At 48.6% G+C, this 11,237-nt stretch overlaps 4 protein-coding genes across 4 annotated transcripts; all 4 read left to right on the top strand.

The window, feature by feature from the left end:
• Nucleotides 1-3,825: 3,825 nt before the first annotated feature.
• PPTG_12532 (hypothetical protein) lies at nt 3,826-4,399 on the top strand (the record flags this gene model as incomplete). Its single annotated transcript, XM_008908573.1, has 2 exons — nt 3,826-4,272; nt 4,346-4,399. The coding sequence occupies 2 exons, from the start codon at nt 3,826-3,828 to the stop codon at nt 4,397-4,399; spliced, it is 501 nt and encodes a 166-aa protein (XP_008906821.1).
• A 442-nt stretch (nt 4,400-4,841) lies between these two features.
• Nucleotides 4,842-5,179, top strand: PPTG_23123 (hypothetical protein; the record flags this gene model as incomplete). Its single annotated transcript, XM_008908572.1, has 2 exons — nt 4,842-4,934; nt 5,024-5,179. 2 exons carry the CDS (start codon nt 4,842-4,844, stop codon nt 5,177-5,179), a joined length of 249 nt encoding a protein of 82 aa, XP_008906820.1.
• Nucleotides 5,180-5,534: 355 nt separating this feature from the next.
• On the top strand, nt 5,535-9,728 carry PPTG_12531 (serine/threonine protein kinase). Its single transcript, XM_008908571.1, has one exon. It carries the CDS (start codon nt 5,602-5,604, stop codon nt 9,547-9,549), a length of 3,948 nt encoding a protein of 1,315 aa, XP_008906819.1. The 5' UTR covers nt 5,535-5,601; the 3' UTR covers nt 9,550-9,728.
• A 64-nt stretch (nt 9,729-9,792) lies between these two features.
• PPTG_12530 (hypothetical protein) lies at nt 9,793-10,690 on the top strand. The gene has a single exon (XM_008908570.1). It carries the CDS (start codon nt 9,965-9,967, stop codon nt 10,406-10,408), a length of 444 nt encoding a protein of 147 aa, XP_008906818.1. The 5' UTR covers nt 9,793-9,964; the 3' UTR covers nt 10,409-10,690.
• Nucleotides 10,691-11,237: the final 547 nt, after the last annotated feature.

Raw genomic sequence — 11,237 nt, 5'->3', positions numbered from 1 at the left:
AATCTACGGAATGCCCGCTATGCGCCACAAGCCCGCACATAGAGGACGAGAACACGAGGTTGTCGCAGATCGACACAAGTATTGCGCTGTCAGCAAATACCATAGACGCTATCTTTGGAGGGGAAGACCCGGATGCATCGCCATGCGTCGGTCAAAATGATGCTGGAGAGCCTGTGACACCGACAAGCACGAGACGAAGAGATACCGTCACCGGGGCGGTGGCGCGAATAAACTCGGGAGTTTTTTGTGGCTCGGTACAAGGGGATGTGAACATCATGAAGGACGAGGATAATGCAGATGAGTACGAGAGCATGGACTCGGAGTCGGATGGCTGTGGATCAGATGACGATGGTGATGTTGTGTTCAGGTAAGTTGATAATGACTTGTCATCCGATGAAGAAGAGGCGCCTCATATGGATGCAGCTTTTATTGATTGCTTGGGTGGTTCTCTATCTATCGAAGACATGAGCCCAGACACAGTACGTTCCATGGCATGGACCCCTGTATCCTCCGAGTACGAAACCGACAGCAACGCGTTCAAGGGTATGAGGAATCAAGAGGCTAGACCAGTGGAAGCGCTCCGTGCTAAAAAGGACTCGCAATTGGAATTGCTATTCTATTTTATGCCGACGAACCTGTGGACATTCATCACGAGCGAGGCAAACCGATACAAAAGGTCACACCTCGAGGAAAAGGCCCGTCAAGAACGCGCACGGCTTATTCGTGAAGGGCGTAGCGTACCAGGCCAATCGCTAAGGGATGTTCGCCGCCGCATACGAGTCGAACCTGATTACGTACCGCGCGAGGTTCTTTGTGTCATGGGTTTATTTGTAGCCCATATGCTCAGTCCAACCCGTCCGTTTTTAGATCATTGGGCTATGGCTGATGATGGCGCGCTTTCGGCGGGGCGGTTTGGCAATTTTATTCCTCGAAATCGCTGTACTTCTATCCTACGAGACCTACATTTCTGCAACAATGACACAGCAAATAAGAGGGACAAGTTGTGGAAGCTGCGAGCTATAGTTGACGTTCTTCAAAGGAAATTCCTATCTGCATGGTCAGTGACTAACATCATCTCATTCGATGAAGGTGTGCTTCCAGCAACGTTCAAACGCAACGGCACCCGAATGTTTATGCCGGACAAGCTGCATCGCTATGGCATCAAGATGTTCATGACGTGCGACGCAGTGTCTGCTTACTGCCACAGGTGCGTTATTTGTTTATAACTTTTGCAAAGTCGTAAGTTGCGACTTGATGGTCTGACACGTGCATTATGTTGTCACTTACGACTTTAGATTCGAGATATATGTAGGCAAGCGTCAAAACCATGAACGTGCAAGTCAGGCGTTTGATCACAAGACAGGAGCAGCGGCCGTAATTCGAAATTTGAAGGCTGTACTGGATGAGAACGACTCCGGATTTCGTATCATTATTGTCGACAGATTCTACACCTCACTCGCGCTCGCCATCCAGTTGCTTTCCATGTCGATCTACATGATTGGAACAATCATGACGTCGAGGCTGGGGTTTGACAAGAATGTCGTTGAACGACGGAAGACAAGACCAGCCACAGTTGAGCGCGGGTCATTCAAGTTCTCACGGTCTGTCGCAGTGCCCACCATGGTTGCATGCCACTGGTGGGACCGCAAACCAGTGCACTACCTGGCCACCAGGGTGTCAATGACCGAAGATAGCATCAAGAGAAACCTGAAGGCGGTGGGTCAGGCGACGTTCGGCTGTCCTAAACTGGTGACCGATTACTAACGCTGGATGGTCGGAGTTGATGTGCACGATCAACTCCGCCTCCAAACGTTCTCCGTCCAGACTTCTTTTAGGTTCTGGAAGTATTATAAAGGACTGTTCTTAGGTCTTTTTGATCTAGCGCTTGTCAACGCTTATCTGACACACAAGGAGGCCTGTCACCTTGACGGTGTCGCCCCTATGAAACGCGTGGACTGGTACAAGATGCTGAACAAGCAGCTCACTGACGAAGACTTCAAAACATCAGCGCCAAGACCGTCTCCGATCGCGCCCAAGCGTCGCCGCAACACTTCCCACGTCGTCCACAAGCAGCTTGATGACTGGGTGATCGTTTCGGGCGTTCAGAAGCGTCGCCAGCGCTCCTGCAAGGTGTGCTCTCTGTATCGAGGTGAGCAGAAGAAAAGCTACAAGACTACTTACTACTGCGAAGACTGCTCGCAGGGCGATACAAAGTGCTTCCTCTGTCCCAAGGCGCGCAGAGTTACGGATACAACGTGTTTTCAAGTGTGGCGCGTCAATTCCGAGTCACCTGGGTAGGCGTGTCGTTCTGCGCCGTGCACGCAAGGCTGCTGGAGTGCGAAAGAAGACTCGCCGGGAAATCCTGTCTGAGGAGAAGGAAGATATATAGTGGGTCTTTCGTACAGTTTCTAGTAATGCTAATGCATTTTGTTGAGTTTCATTTGATTGCTGTGATGTGTAGCTCCGGTTATAACTGTGTTTGTGGGTTATAAATCCGATCACATACGATCGGCTAAGTTGTATCTGCGAACTTGTAAGCTAGTGATGCTGAGGTACGTCGTAAGTGTTACGCCGTAGAAATCAGAAATCTCTTCATAACTTATAGTCCCATCTTAATGACCAGCCGAGTGGAAAGGACGGGTTGATACAAATTCCTAGATAATTGTATGCTGTAAGTTACGACGTAAAATAAGGCGGCTTGAGACCCGAATTTGCGGTAATAAAGGGGTTAATGTATCGCGAAATTGTAGGTAGACTACTGCTCTCGATCTCGTACGGAAACTGCTTAAGTCGATCGGGATCCACAGATAGGAGGTCTTCTCCGTTAGTTGCAAAGGCTAATTTTATGCCTACAATCCCCTGGTTCGGAATATCTGGACGACAGTCAGCATAATCCGGATACGTGTTGAAGTCAGCAACTGAGATGGAGGAATAATCTGCACTGTTTTTGACCGCCTGGAATTTGTGAAGACGCAGCACTAAATCCAACGTGATTCACACCTTTCTTTCCGCTCCGTTTCATCTGTGGTGCCAAGGACAAATTCAGCGTGTTAACCACGCGTAATATCCCTTCTGCAGTGCTACCAATCGCAACGTTTGGTGTGACGGGGTCACACAGCACCTTGTGCAGAGGAAGTTTATTTCCTCTAGAGTATACAAACTCTAAGTGAACGACCGTTCACGTGTCCCTGGTCTGAAGGGGACGAAGTACTCACTTGAGAGTACGATTAAGACTGAATGTATTTATAGGTAAACTTAGCTTGGTATCTAATACAAACTATAAGTTACCTATACTGAATCTAGGTAGATATGCAATGATTGGCTCCTAGAGCCCCTGGTACCATGTACCAGGTATCTCAAGAGTGACTGGGCACTCTTCATGTAACTTGGGTACACTTGGGGTATTGTACCTCGTTACATTTGGAGTGCCCCAGTCGTTCACAGCTCCAATTGCGACTGAACACATGGCCCCATCATTATCCAGTTTATCTGCGAGCGCTATTTCTAACTTGCTGTAGTCCCCGGCAGCCGAATCCGCTTGGCTCTCCTGTAATATCAGCCCGCTTTCTGAAATGTTTTAAATTAAGAAATAAGAAAAAGAATTTGTAAAACACAATTTATGTAGGGGCGATGTGGTGTCCAACTTGCATAATGAGCCCTCTTTTGGCGCGAAAATCGACGCGCGCTACAAAATATACTGCTTAATATTTGTACGTGAATGAAAAACACGCCCGCTCCGCACAGCCCCAAACATAGTCACAAACAAATTCGCTTCATCAAGCACACAAGCTCCCAGCCACAACTCCCACCAAATTGAAGACCACCATGGCCGCCGTCCAGTCACCATCGCCCTACCAGTATCATCTCTCAGACGAAACTCTATTCGCCGTTACCAAGGTGATGGAGGTGACGTGCGACGAGGAGACGTGCGCGCGGTGGTGCATGGAGGTAGAGCTTATAGACAAGATCAAGCTGTGCCCCCAGTGCAACGACCCGATGAAACCCTCATTCAAGAGGCTACGCTGGCACTGCTACCGCCGCATCAACCACGAAGAAGGCAAAGAGGTTACTCGGAGCATGCTGTCCAGCTCCTTCTTCAGTGAAGCCAAGGTGGGACTTCACCGAGCTGTGCGTCTACTGCTAGCATGGTGCATGCAGCTTCCCCATGACCAGGCAGGTGAGCTGGCCGATGTCTGCGCGAGAACTGTGCACACTTGGTACGCGTTCTGTCGATCCACCTGTTCGAAAGAGCTTCTCAAGGCAGAATTCAAGGTAAAGAATGCGTTATGTTGCTCAATGTTGCAGTGCCATGTTAAAGTTGCTTAAAGTTGCTTCTATGGTGTAGATTGGAGGCGACGGACATATCGTTGAGATTGATGAGACCAGTCTGGCCAAGTAGCGTAATTAGAATCGTGGTAAGCATTAACAAGAGTTTTGGTTATTTGGAGGTGTTGAGCGTGTTACAGGCCGTTGGTTTGGCCGAGTCGTCTACGACAAGCGCACGAAAGACACGCTTCTCCCAATAGTCAAACAGTTTATTAAACCTCGGCAAGTTTTTTATTTTCATTTGTACAATTATTGTGGGCTTTTGGTAATTTCAAATTTAAACTACTAATTTGTATTTTTTGTAGAACCAAAATTATGTCCGACATGTTCGCTACTTACGTGTGTGAGCGTGGGAATAAGCTGCATACGCTGGAAACTAACAGAATGCTCCTGAACATGGAATATACTCACAGCTAGTCAACCACAGCCTTAATTTCGTGGACCCCATCACTGGAACCCACACGAGCACTATTGAGGGGCTGTGGGAGACCCGAATCAAGAGGCACATCAAGTCCATGCGCGGCATGACTAAGAAGCGACTTGACGAGTACCTGGATGAGTATCTGTGGCGATCGTGGTTCTTCCCACCAAAAAACAAGCGTGGCCAAGTACATGGGAGGGCTCGTTGTTGCCATTATCAGAAACGAGTTATTCAGTTCTGTTTTTTTTTCTTATTTCTTAATTTAAAACATTTCAGAAAGCGTTACAGGAGAGCCGAATCAGCGTTTGCTACTACTTGAGAATTCTCGTAAACCGGCATACTGATGATAGCGACGCTACCGAATGCGCTGAGCTGGATATAAACCTTGCGGCAGGAAGAGAGGCAGTCGTGGCAACCACCTCGCATGATTGAATCCAGTTGGCTGTAAGCAAAGTAGCTGTGTTGAGCCTCAAAGAAGAATGTGGAGCTGGTGAAGTAGCCGGCAGTGATACGAACAACGAGCACCACTACCGGGGCGACCACGCAGCGTCCAGCGACGCCACATACGGACAGAACCACCGATGGATGAGTGCTGCTTTGTCGCTTTTGCTCTGCATAATAATTGAAGCATCTTAAACGGATGCGAACGAACCGTCGTCGTACCAGTGCCACTCTGGTAATAAATACTACTACACTGTACCAGAAAAAAAACGCATGTCTACTTCGCGAATTGTTTTTGGCTTCTTCGCGAATGACGCCTGGAAAAGGAATGGGCAAGAGGCATTTCCGCGCACAAATCAGTTGGCGGAGTGAAAGACAACTGCGGTTACTTTCCCTTTAGACACGAACCCCAAATGGGAAAAATTGGCCGGCGAAGCAAATATGTGGATGAGTATGCCGAAGCGTCACAAGCAGCTAGCCTTGCGCGATTGCGGACATTAGTACGCGGCGGTGTAGCTTTCGATAAGGAAGAAGAACTGAGGTCAGCCGCGTGGACAGGTCACCTAGCAGTGGTGCGGTATCTTACTGATGAGTGTGGCAGTGATGTGAACGCGGCCAACGACGCTGGAGAGACCGCACTGATGAAGGCTGCCTCAAACGGTATGATAGAAGTCATTCGATTTCTAGTTAACGAATGCTCTGCTGATGTGAACGCGACGAACCGAGAGGGAGATACAGCGCTTATGAAGGCCGTTTATAGTGGCAAGATTGACGTCGTCCGGTATCTCGCTGAGGAATGCGGTGTGGACGTGAATGCTACAAGTGACGATGGAGAAACCGCAGTGATGAAAGCTGCTGAATTCGACAGATTTGATATTCTTCGGTATCTCACTGCGGACTGCGGCGCAGACGTCAATATTGCAAGCAAGAATGGCGTAACAGTACTCATTCAAACCTCAGGTTATGGTAGAATTCACGTCGTCCGGTATCTAGCAGAAATTTGCGGCGCAGATGTTAACGCTCAGGACAAAAACGGAGAAACAGCGGTGATCAAAGCAGCAGCATTTGGCCAAATTAACGTCGTCAGATATCTCGCTGAAAAATGCAACGTCGACGTTAATGCAGGAGGATTTTGCGGATACACAGCACTGATGCTTGCCGCAAACAACGGGGAAATGGAAGTCGTCTGGTATCTCGCTGAACAATGCGACGCAGACGTGAACGTTGGGAGCGATCATGGCGCCACGGCACTATTGATGGCCGCTGAAATGGGGAAGAAAAATGTAGTCCGGTATCTTGTTGAACGACGTGGCGCGGATGTGAATGCCAAGACCAACGACGGGTACACCGCAGTAACGAAAGCCTCTGAGAACGGACAAACCGAGATTGTTAGATATCTAGTCATAGAACGCGGCGCAGATGTTCATATTAAGACCAAGAACGGGGATACTGCACTTCGCGTGGCGGTTGATCGTGGATTCCAAGACATTCAGCAAATACTCATGCCTTATCTCCAACCGCCTCCCCAAGTCATAGCAAATGATTCTTCGGATGATACCGTTATTGACAGCCGATCCGGTCTTCCAATTATTTCTCCTTCTGAGATCGCGTTGATCTTCTTCAGCCAAAATGGTAATACTGGAGGTGATTTCCGTGCTAAGTGGCTAGATGCCGATGTATCTGTCAAACTATTTGTGCCTACTTCGTCTCGCTCTGCGTTCGAGAGTGAAGTTCGCCTATGGCAGCAGTTGCGCCATCCAAACGTGATCAAGATGTACGGTGCGTGCACTGCGGGTCCGAATCTGCAGTTCTTCGTGTGCGAGTACGCCAGCCAGGGATCGCTCAGTGAATTGACAGAGCCCGACCGGTTTACGGAGACGGTGATGTGGAAATGGCTGCATGAGGCAGCGCTAGGGCTCGAGTATCTTCATGAGCGGGGCCTTATTCACGGAGATCTTCGCTGTAGTAACATTTTGATAGGCAGCGATGGGATGGCGAAGCTGTCGAACTTTGGCCTGAGCAGTTCAATGAACGGAGTGTCACCGCGTACTGCTGCGGCACAACGGTGGCAAGCCCCAGAGGTATTAAAAGGAGAGACACCGTCACATCAATCGGATGTGTATTCTCTGGGAATGTGTATTCTTGAAGCTGCAACTGGGGAGAGGCCATGGAGCATGAAAGATGAAGGAATTGTCAGGTTTTCGAAATTTAGGTGGATACCGGAGGAAATTAACAATTGTTACGGGCCTTATTGCTCTCTGGAGGATAGTCGCAGCTTAGTATGGCGCATGTGCTGCCAAGACCCTCACAACCGTCTTAACCTTTCATCTGTCCGCTATGAACTTGAGCAGTTATCGATTAAAGAGAGTTGCGATCTAGCCCAACCTGAACACGAACCCTCAAGCTCATTTGATACGTACGATAGTGGAAGCCTGAACGAACTATGGCACAAGTTGTTATCACACATGGATAAATGCGGCGATATCCAGCATCACGGAATGTTGGACAACCTGAAAAAAATATGCGAACTTCTGCAAAATTCAACGCACTCGTCAGTGTTATTCGAACGATTTCATACACTTCTTACCGATTTTTATAAGATGATCAGGATGTCGCCCGAACAGGCCCGAATCATGCGACTCTCTTCGACACGTTTAACCAACAACAGTCTGTACGCTTTCGAATGGCGCGTCAACTCACTCATGGCAGCTTTGGGAGAGGCAAACGCAGGGAAGAAGAGAGAAGAGCTATGGCAGAAACAGCGGTGTGAACAGGTCGAGGGGTTTGTTTCTGGTCTGTTTGACATTTTTCTTGTGCTAAGAGATTTGAAGTCATCGGAAGAAAGGTCACTATTTCTAACGAATTTGAAGACAGAACTAGAGGATCCGCAGGGCAATTATACAGATGAACAGCGTGAGGTGTTGAAGAAGACATACGAGCAAGTTACCAACAAGCTGGAGTGCGAAGGGGGTTCTTCTCTGGTCCCGAAATGGTTCATTCCTTGGTACGAATTACTTGTTGACGAGTGGAGCAAGTTGGGCGAAGGTGGGTTTGGGAGTGTGTTCCGAGCCAAGTGGCTGGACTCCGAGGTGGTGGTGAAGCGTGTGATTTTAGCTGGCTCGGATACCAAGAACGACATGTCCATACCGGTATCCGATCTTTCCTTGTCAACGTTATCAACCTCGACAGACCCTACAGTATCTGAGGCCGAAACCAACGCAATCAAGAGAGCAGAGACACTAAAGATGTTCCAGCGAGAAGTTGTCATGTGGTTTGGACTTAGCCACCCCCATGTGATTCTGCTTTTCGGTGCCTGTCATGTCGGCAGACCTTTCTTTATTTGCGAATACGCCACCAACGGGACGTTAATCAGCTACTTGCAACGGAATCCTGATGAACTGTGGACGAAGTTACACGAGGCAGCGTTAGGCGTTCAATATCTCCACGCTCGTGTGATTGTCCATGGTGACTTGAAAGGAAACAACATCGTGATCGGTAGTGACATGAAAGCAAAAGTTACGGATTTTGGTCTGAGTTCTGTGGCGAGCAGTAGAGCCCAGCCCGTGATTTCAGCGGCGTGGCAGTGGCTCGCCCCAGAGTGTTTTTCGAGTACCAAAGCAGCTAGACCAACATTTGCCTCTGATGTCTATTCGCTGGGGATGTGCATTGTGGAAGCATTGCGTGTTGTGGAGGCAGTGAAGTCTGGAGAGGGGAATCAGTCGTGCTTACCGTGGAGAAATCTCGACAACTTCGCAGTTCGATACCATGCGTCAAAAGGGACGTTGCCATCTCAGCCCAAAATCTGCGAGGAAAGTCAGTGGAATTTGGTCAAGCGAATGTGCTCACTGGAGCCAACAAATCGGATTAAGATTTCAACTGTTGTCGATGAGCTTGCCAGGTTTGCGAATATGGACGACGACGACAACCAAGAGCATGATCTCACCCCGACAGAACATACAGAGCAGAAATCTATCCGCACAGTTACCATACAAGCAAAAAAGCTTCTGCGTCACCTACGAGCAGACGCGACTCAGGACACTGATGTCCTCTTACGCTATATGTCACTATGGAAACGTCTCGGATTGGTGCAAGGACAGATGAAGAGTCAACCTGAAGTGTGTCGTGCTGCGTTCGATTCACTCGTTACCGACGCTGGTTCCTTCACGATGGAACTACAAAATGCGAATGAATCGCTTGTCGCATTGGCTGAAATGACTATGCGGTACTATGCATTAGATCGTCGGTTGGACAAACTGTGCGAAGCATACTGCATTGATTGGAAACGCAATGATGATGATATAGCGATAAGTAGAAACTATCGACGCACATCGTCCATGCCCCGTGGACGGATATGGCGATGACGTAAATTTCGTGATAAAGATTAAGCTGTTAAAGATTTTATCTCTTGCAACACGGTAGTACTGGCTTCTCCAAGGGAGGAGGGTTTACAGCGCGGTCTCGTCTTTTATGATTTAAAAATAATACTTGTTTGTAAAGTTTGGTGACCGCAAAAAGCACACAACAGCAGGGCCCTGGTCGACTCCTAGCATTATTCTAGGATATGCCATGCCAACATCCTGGGTAGTGCGAGGCTGCGTGACACAAGAGACTTCAGCAGGGTGAAGAATATCTGTGGCGCAAGACTTCCCGAAAGCTCCAGGAACACCACCCTTTTCCACCTTGTGACACGCGAACGGACAGTCTTCGATTCGACTTGTCCATTTTGGAAATCACTACCAAGCACGCAATCACGATAAAGGCTTAGCCTTCTCCATCATGGAGTCCATCGACCACGCGGTCCAAAGGCTCCACCAAATCTATACCTTGCAGAATGTCATCCGTCGTCGACGCCATATTAACCTCAAGTCCCACCAACGGTTGATGGAATTCTCCATAGAGCTGCTAAATTCGGAACCTCTTCAGGGCAATCCCACGCTACAGCGTACCGCCGCCATCCAAAAATTCTCAGATGCAGTGGCCAAGTTCTCGTGGTACGTGCAAAACCACTATGACAAGAACCGAGTCGTCCGCGTTTTCAATTTTACCAGAATGAAGAAGCAACGACTAATTATCGCGGATGAAGTCTACGATCTCTTCCGAATGTTGAATCTCGCCGCTAATGTGGCGGTGTTAGGAGGCCAGGCTGGTGCTTCTGTGAGCGCAGCGATGCTCCCGACTAGGCTTGACGATGCGCACAGCGATTTTCCGACCCGCTCGTGATGATATCCATGCCGATCAGGAGCCCAAAATGAAGCTGCAAGTGGAGCGTGAAGGAGAAACGCACATCGTCCTCAACTATGTATATCTCGTCTATGCCAGCTCGGCCGCACGTCCTGTGCGGCCCAGTGCAGTGGACACGGGTACCCGAAGGTCGGGCGAACCCAATATAAGAATGAAGATACTATTTCTAGTGATTTCAGAAAAGCAAGAAATCGACAAATATAAGGATAGGGTGCCCCTTTTCTCTTTCAAACGGCTATTTTCTTAGAAAATGGACCCTCATTCCGACTCATGGGAAGGAATGGGTACCCGAAATGAGGATCCGAATGGATTTCGGTCAACCGAAAGTGATGCCAGACTAGACACGGGTAACCTAACAGTGATAGAGAATTCATTCGGATGGACTAGGTAAACCGAACTTTGTCATTTGCGAGCTCTGGCAGGAATGTCTCTCTGAGAGGTCGAAACACACAGTAAGGGCTCTCACGTAGCAGTTGTAGAATCATTCTGCACTGAACGGCACGACCTAACTGGCTGAAATTTCCATTCTTGTTGAGGCGACGCCCCCTCCATAGTTATGCAACTAGTATATATACCGAAAAACTTATCTTACACCCTTTTGCAGTATTAGTTTTGAGAATCGGTGTAGGGTTTCAATTTATCACCCGTGCTTCTGGGGAGCGGAAAGATATAAAATACCAGAGGATAGGGCTTGATGATTACAGATAGATCACCTCCCGCGAATGAATTATTAACAGGCGTCGCGCAATTCGTGCGTGACGCGTTGCAATTAGCCGCGGACAAACAAATCGAGAACACGGACAAATGG

The sequence above is a fragment of the Phytophthora parasitica genome (assembly GCF_000247585.1).
Source record: "Phytophthora parasitica INRA-310 unplaced genomic scaffold supercont2.30, whole genome shotgun sequence".
In the NCBI taxonomy this organism is placed as follows: Eukaryota; Oomycota; class Peronosporomycetes; order Peronosporales; family Peronosporaceae; genus Phytophthora; species Phytophthora nicotianae.
This window is presented reverse-complemented; position numbering and strand designations above follow the sequence as displayed.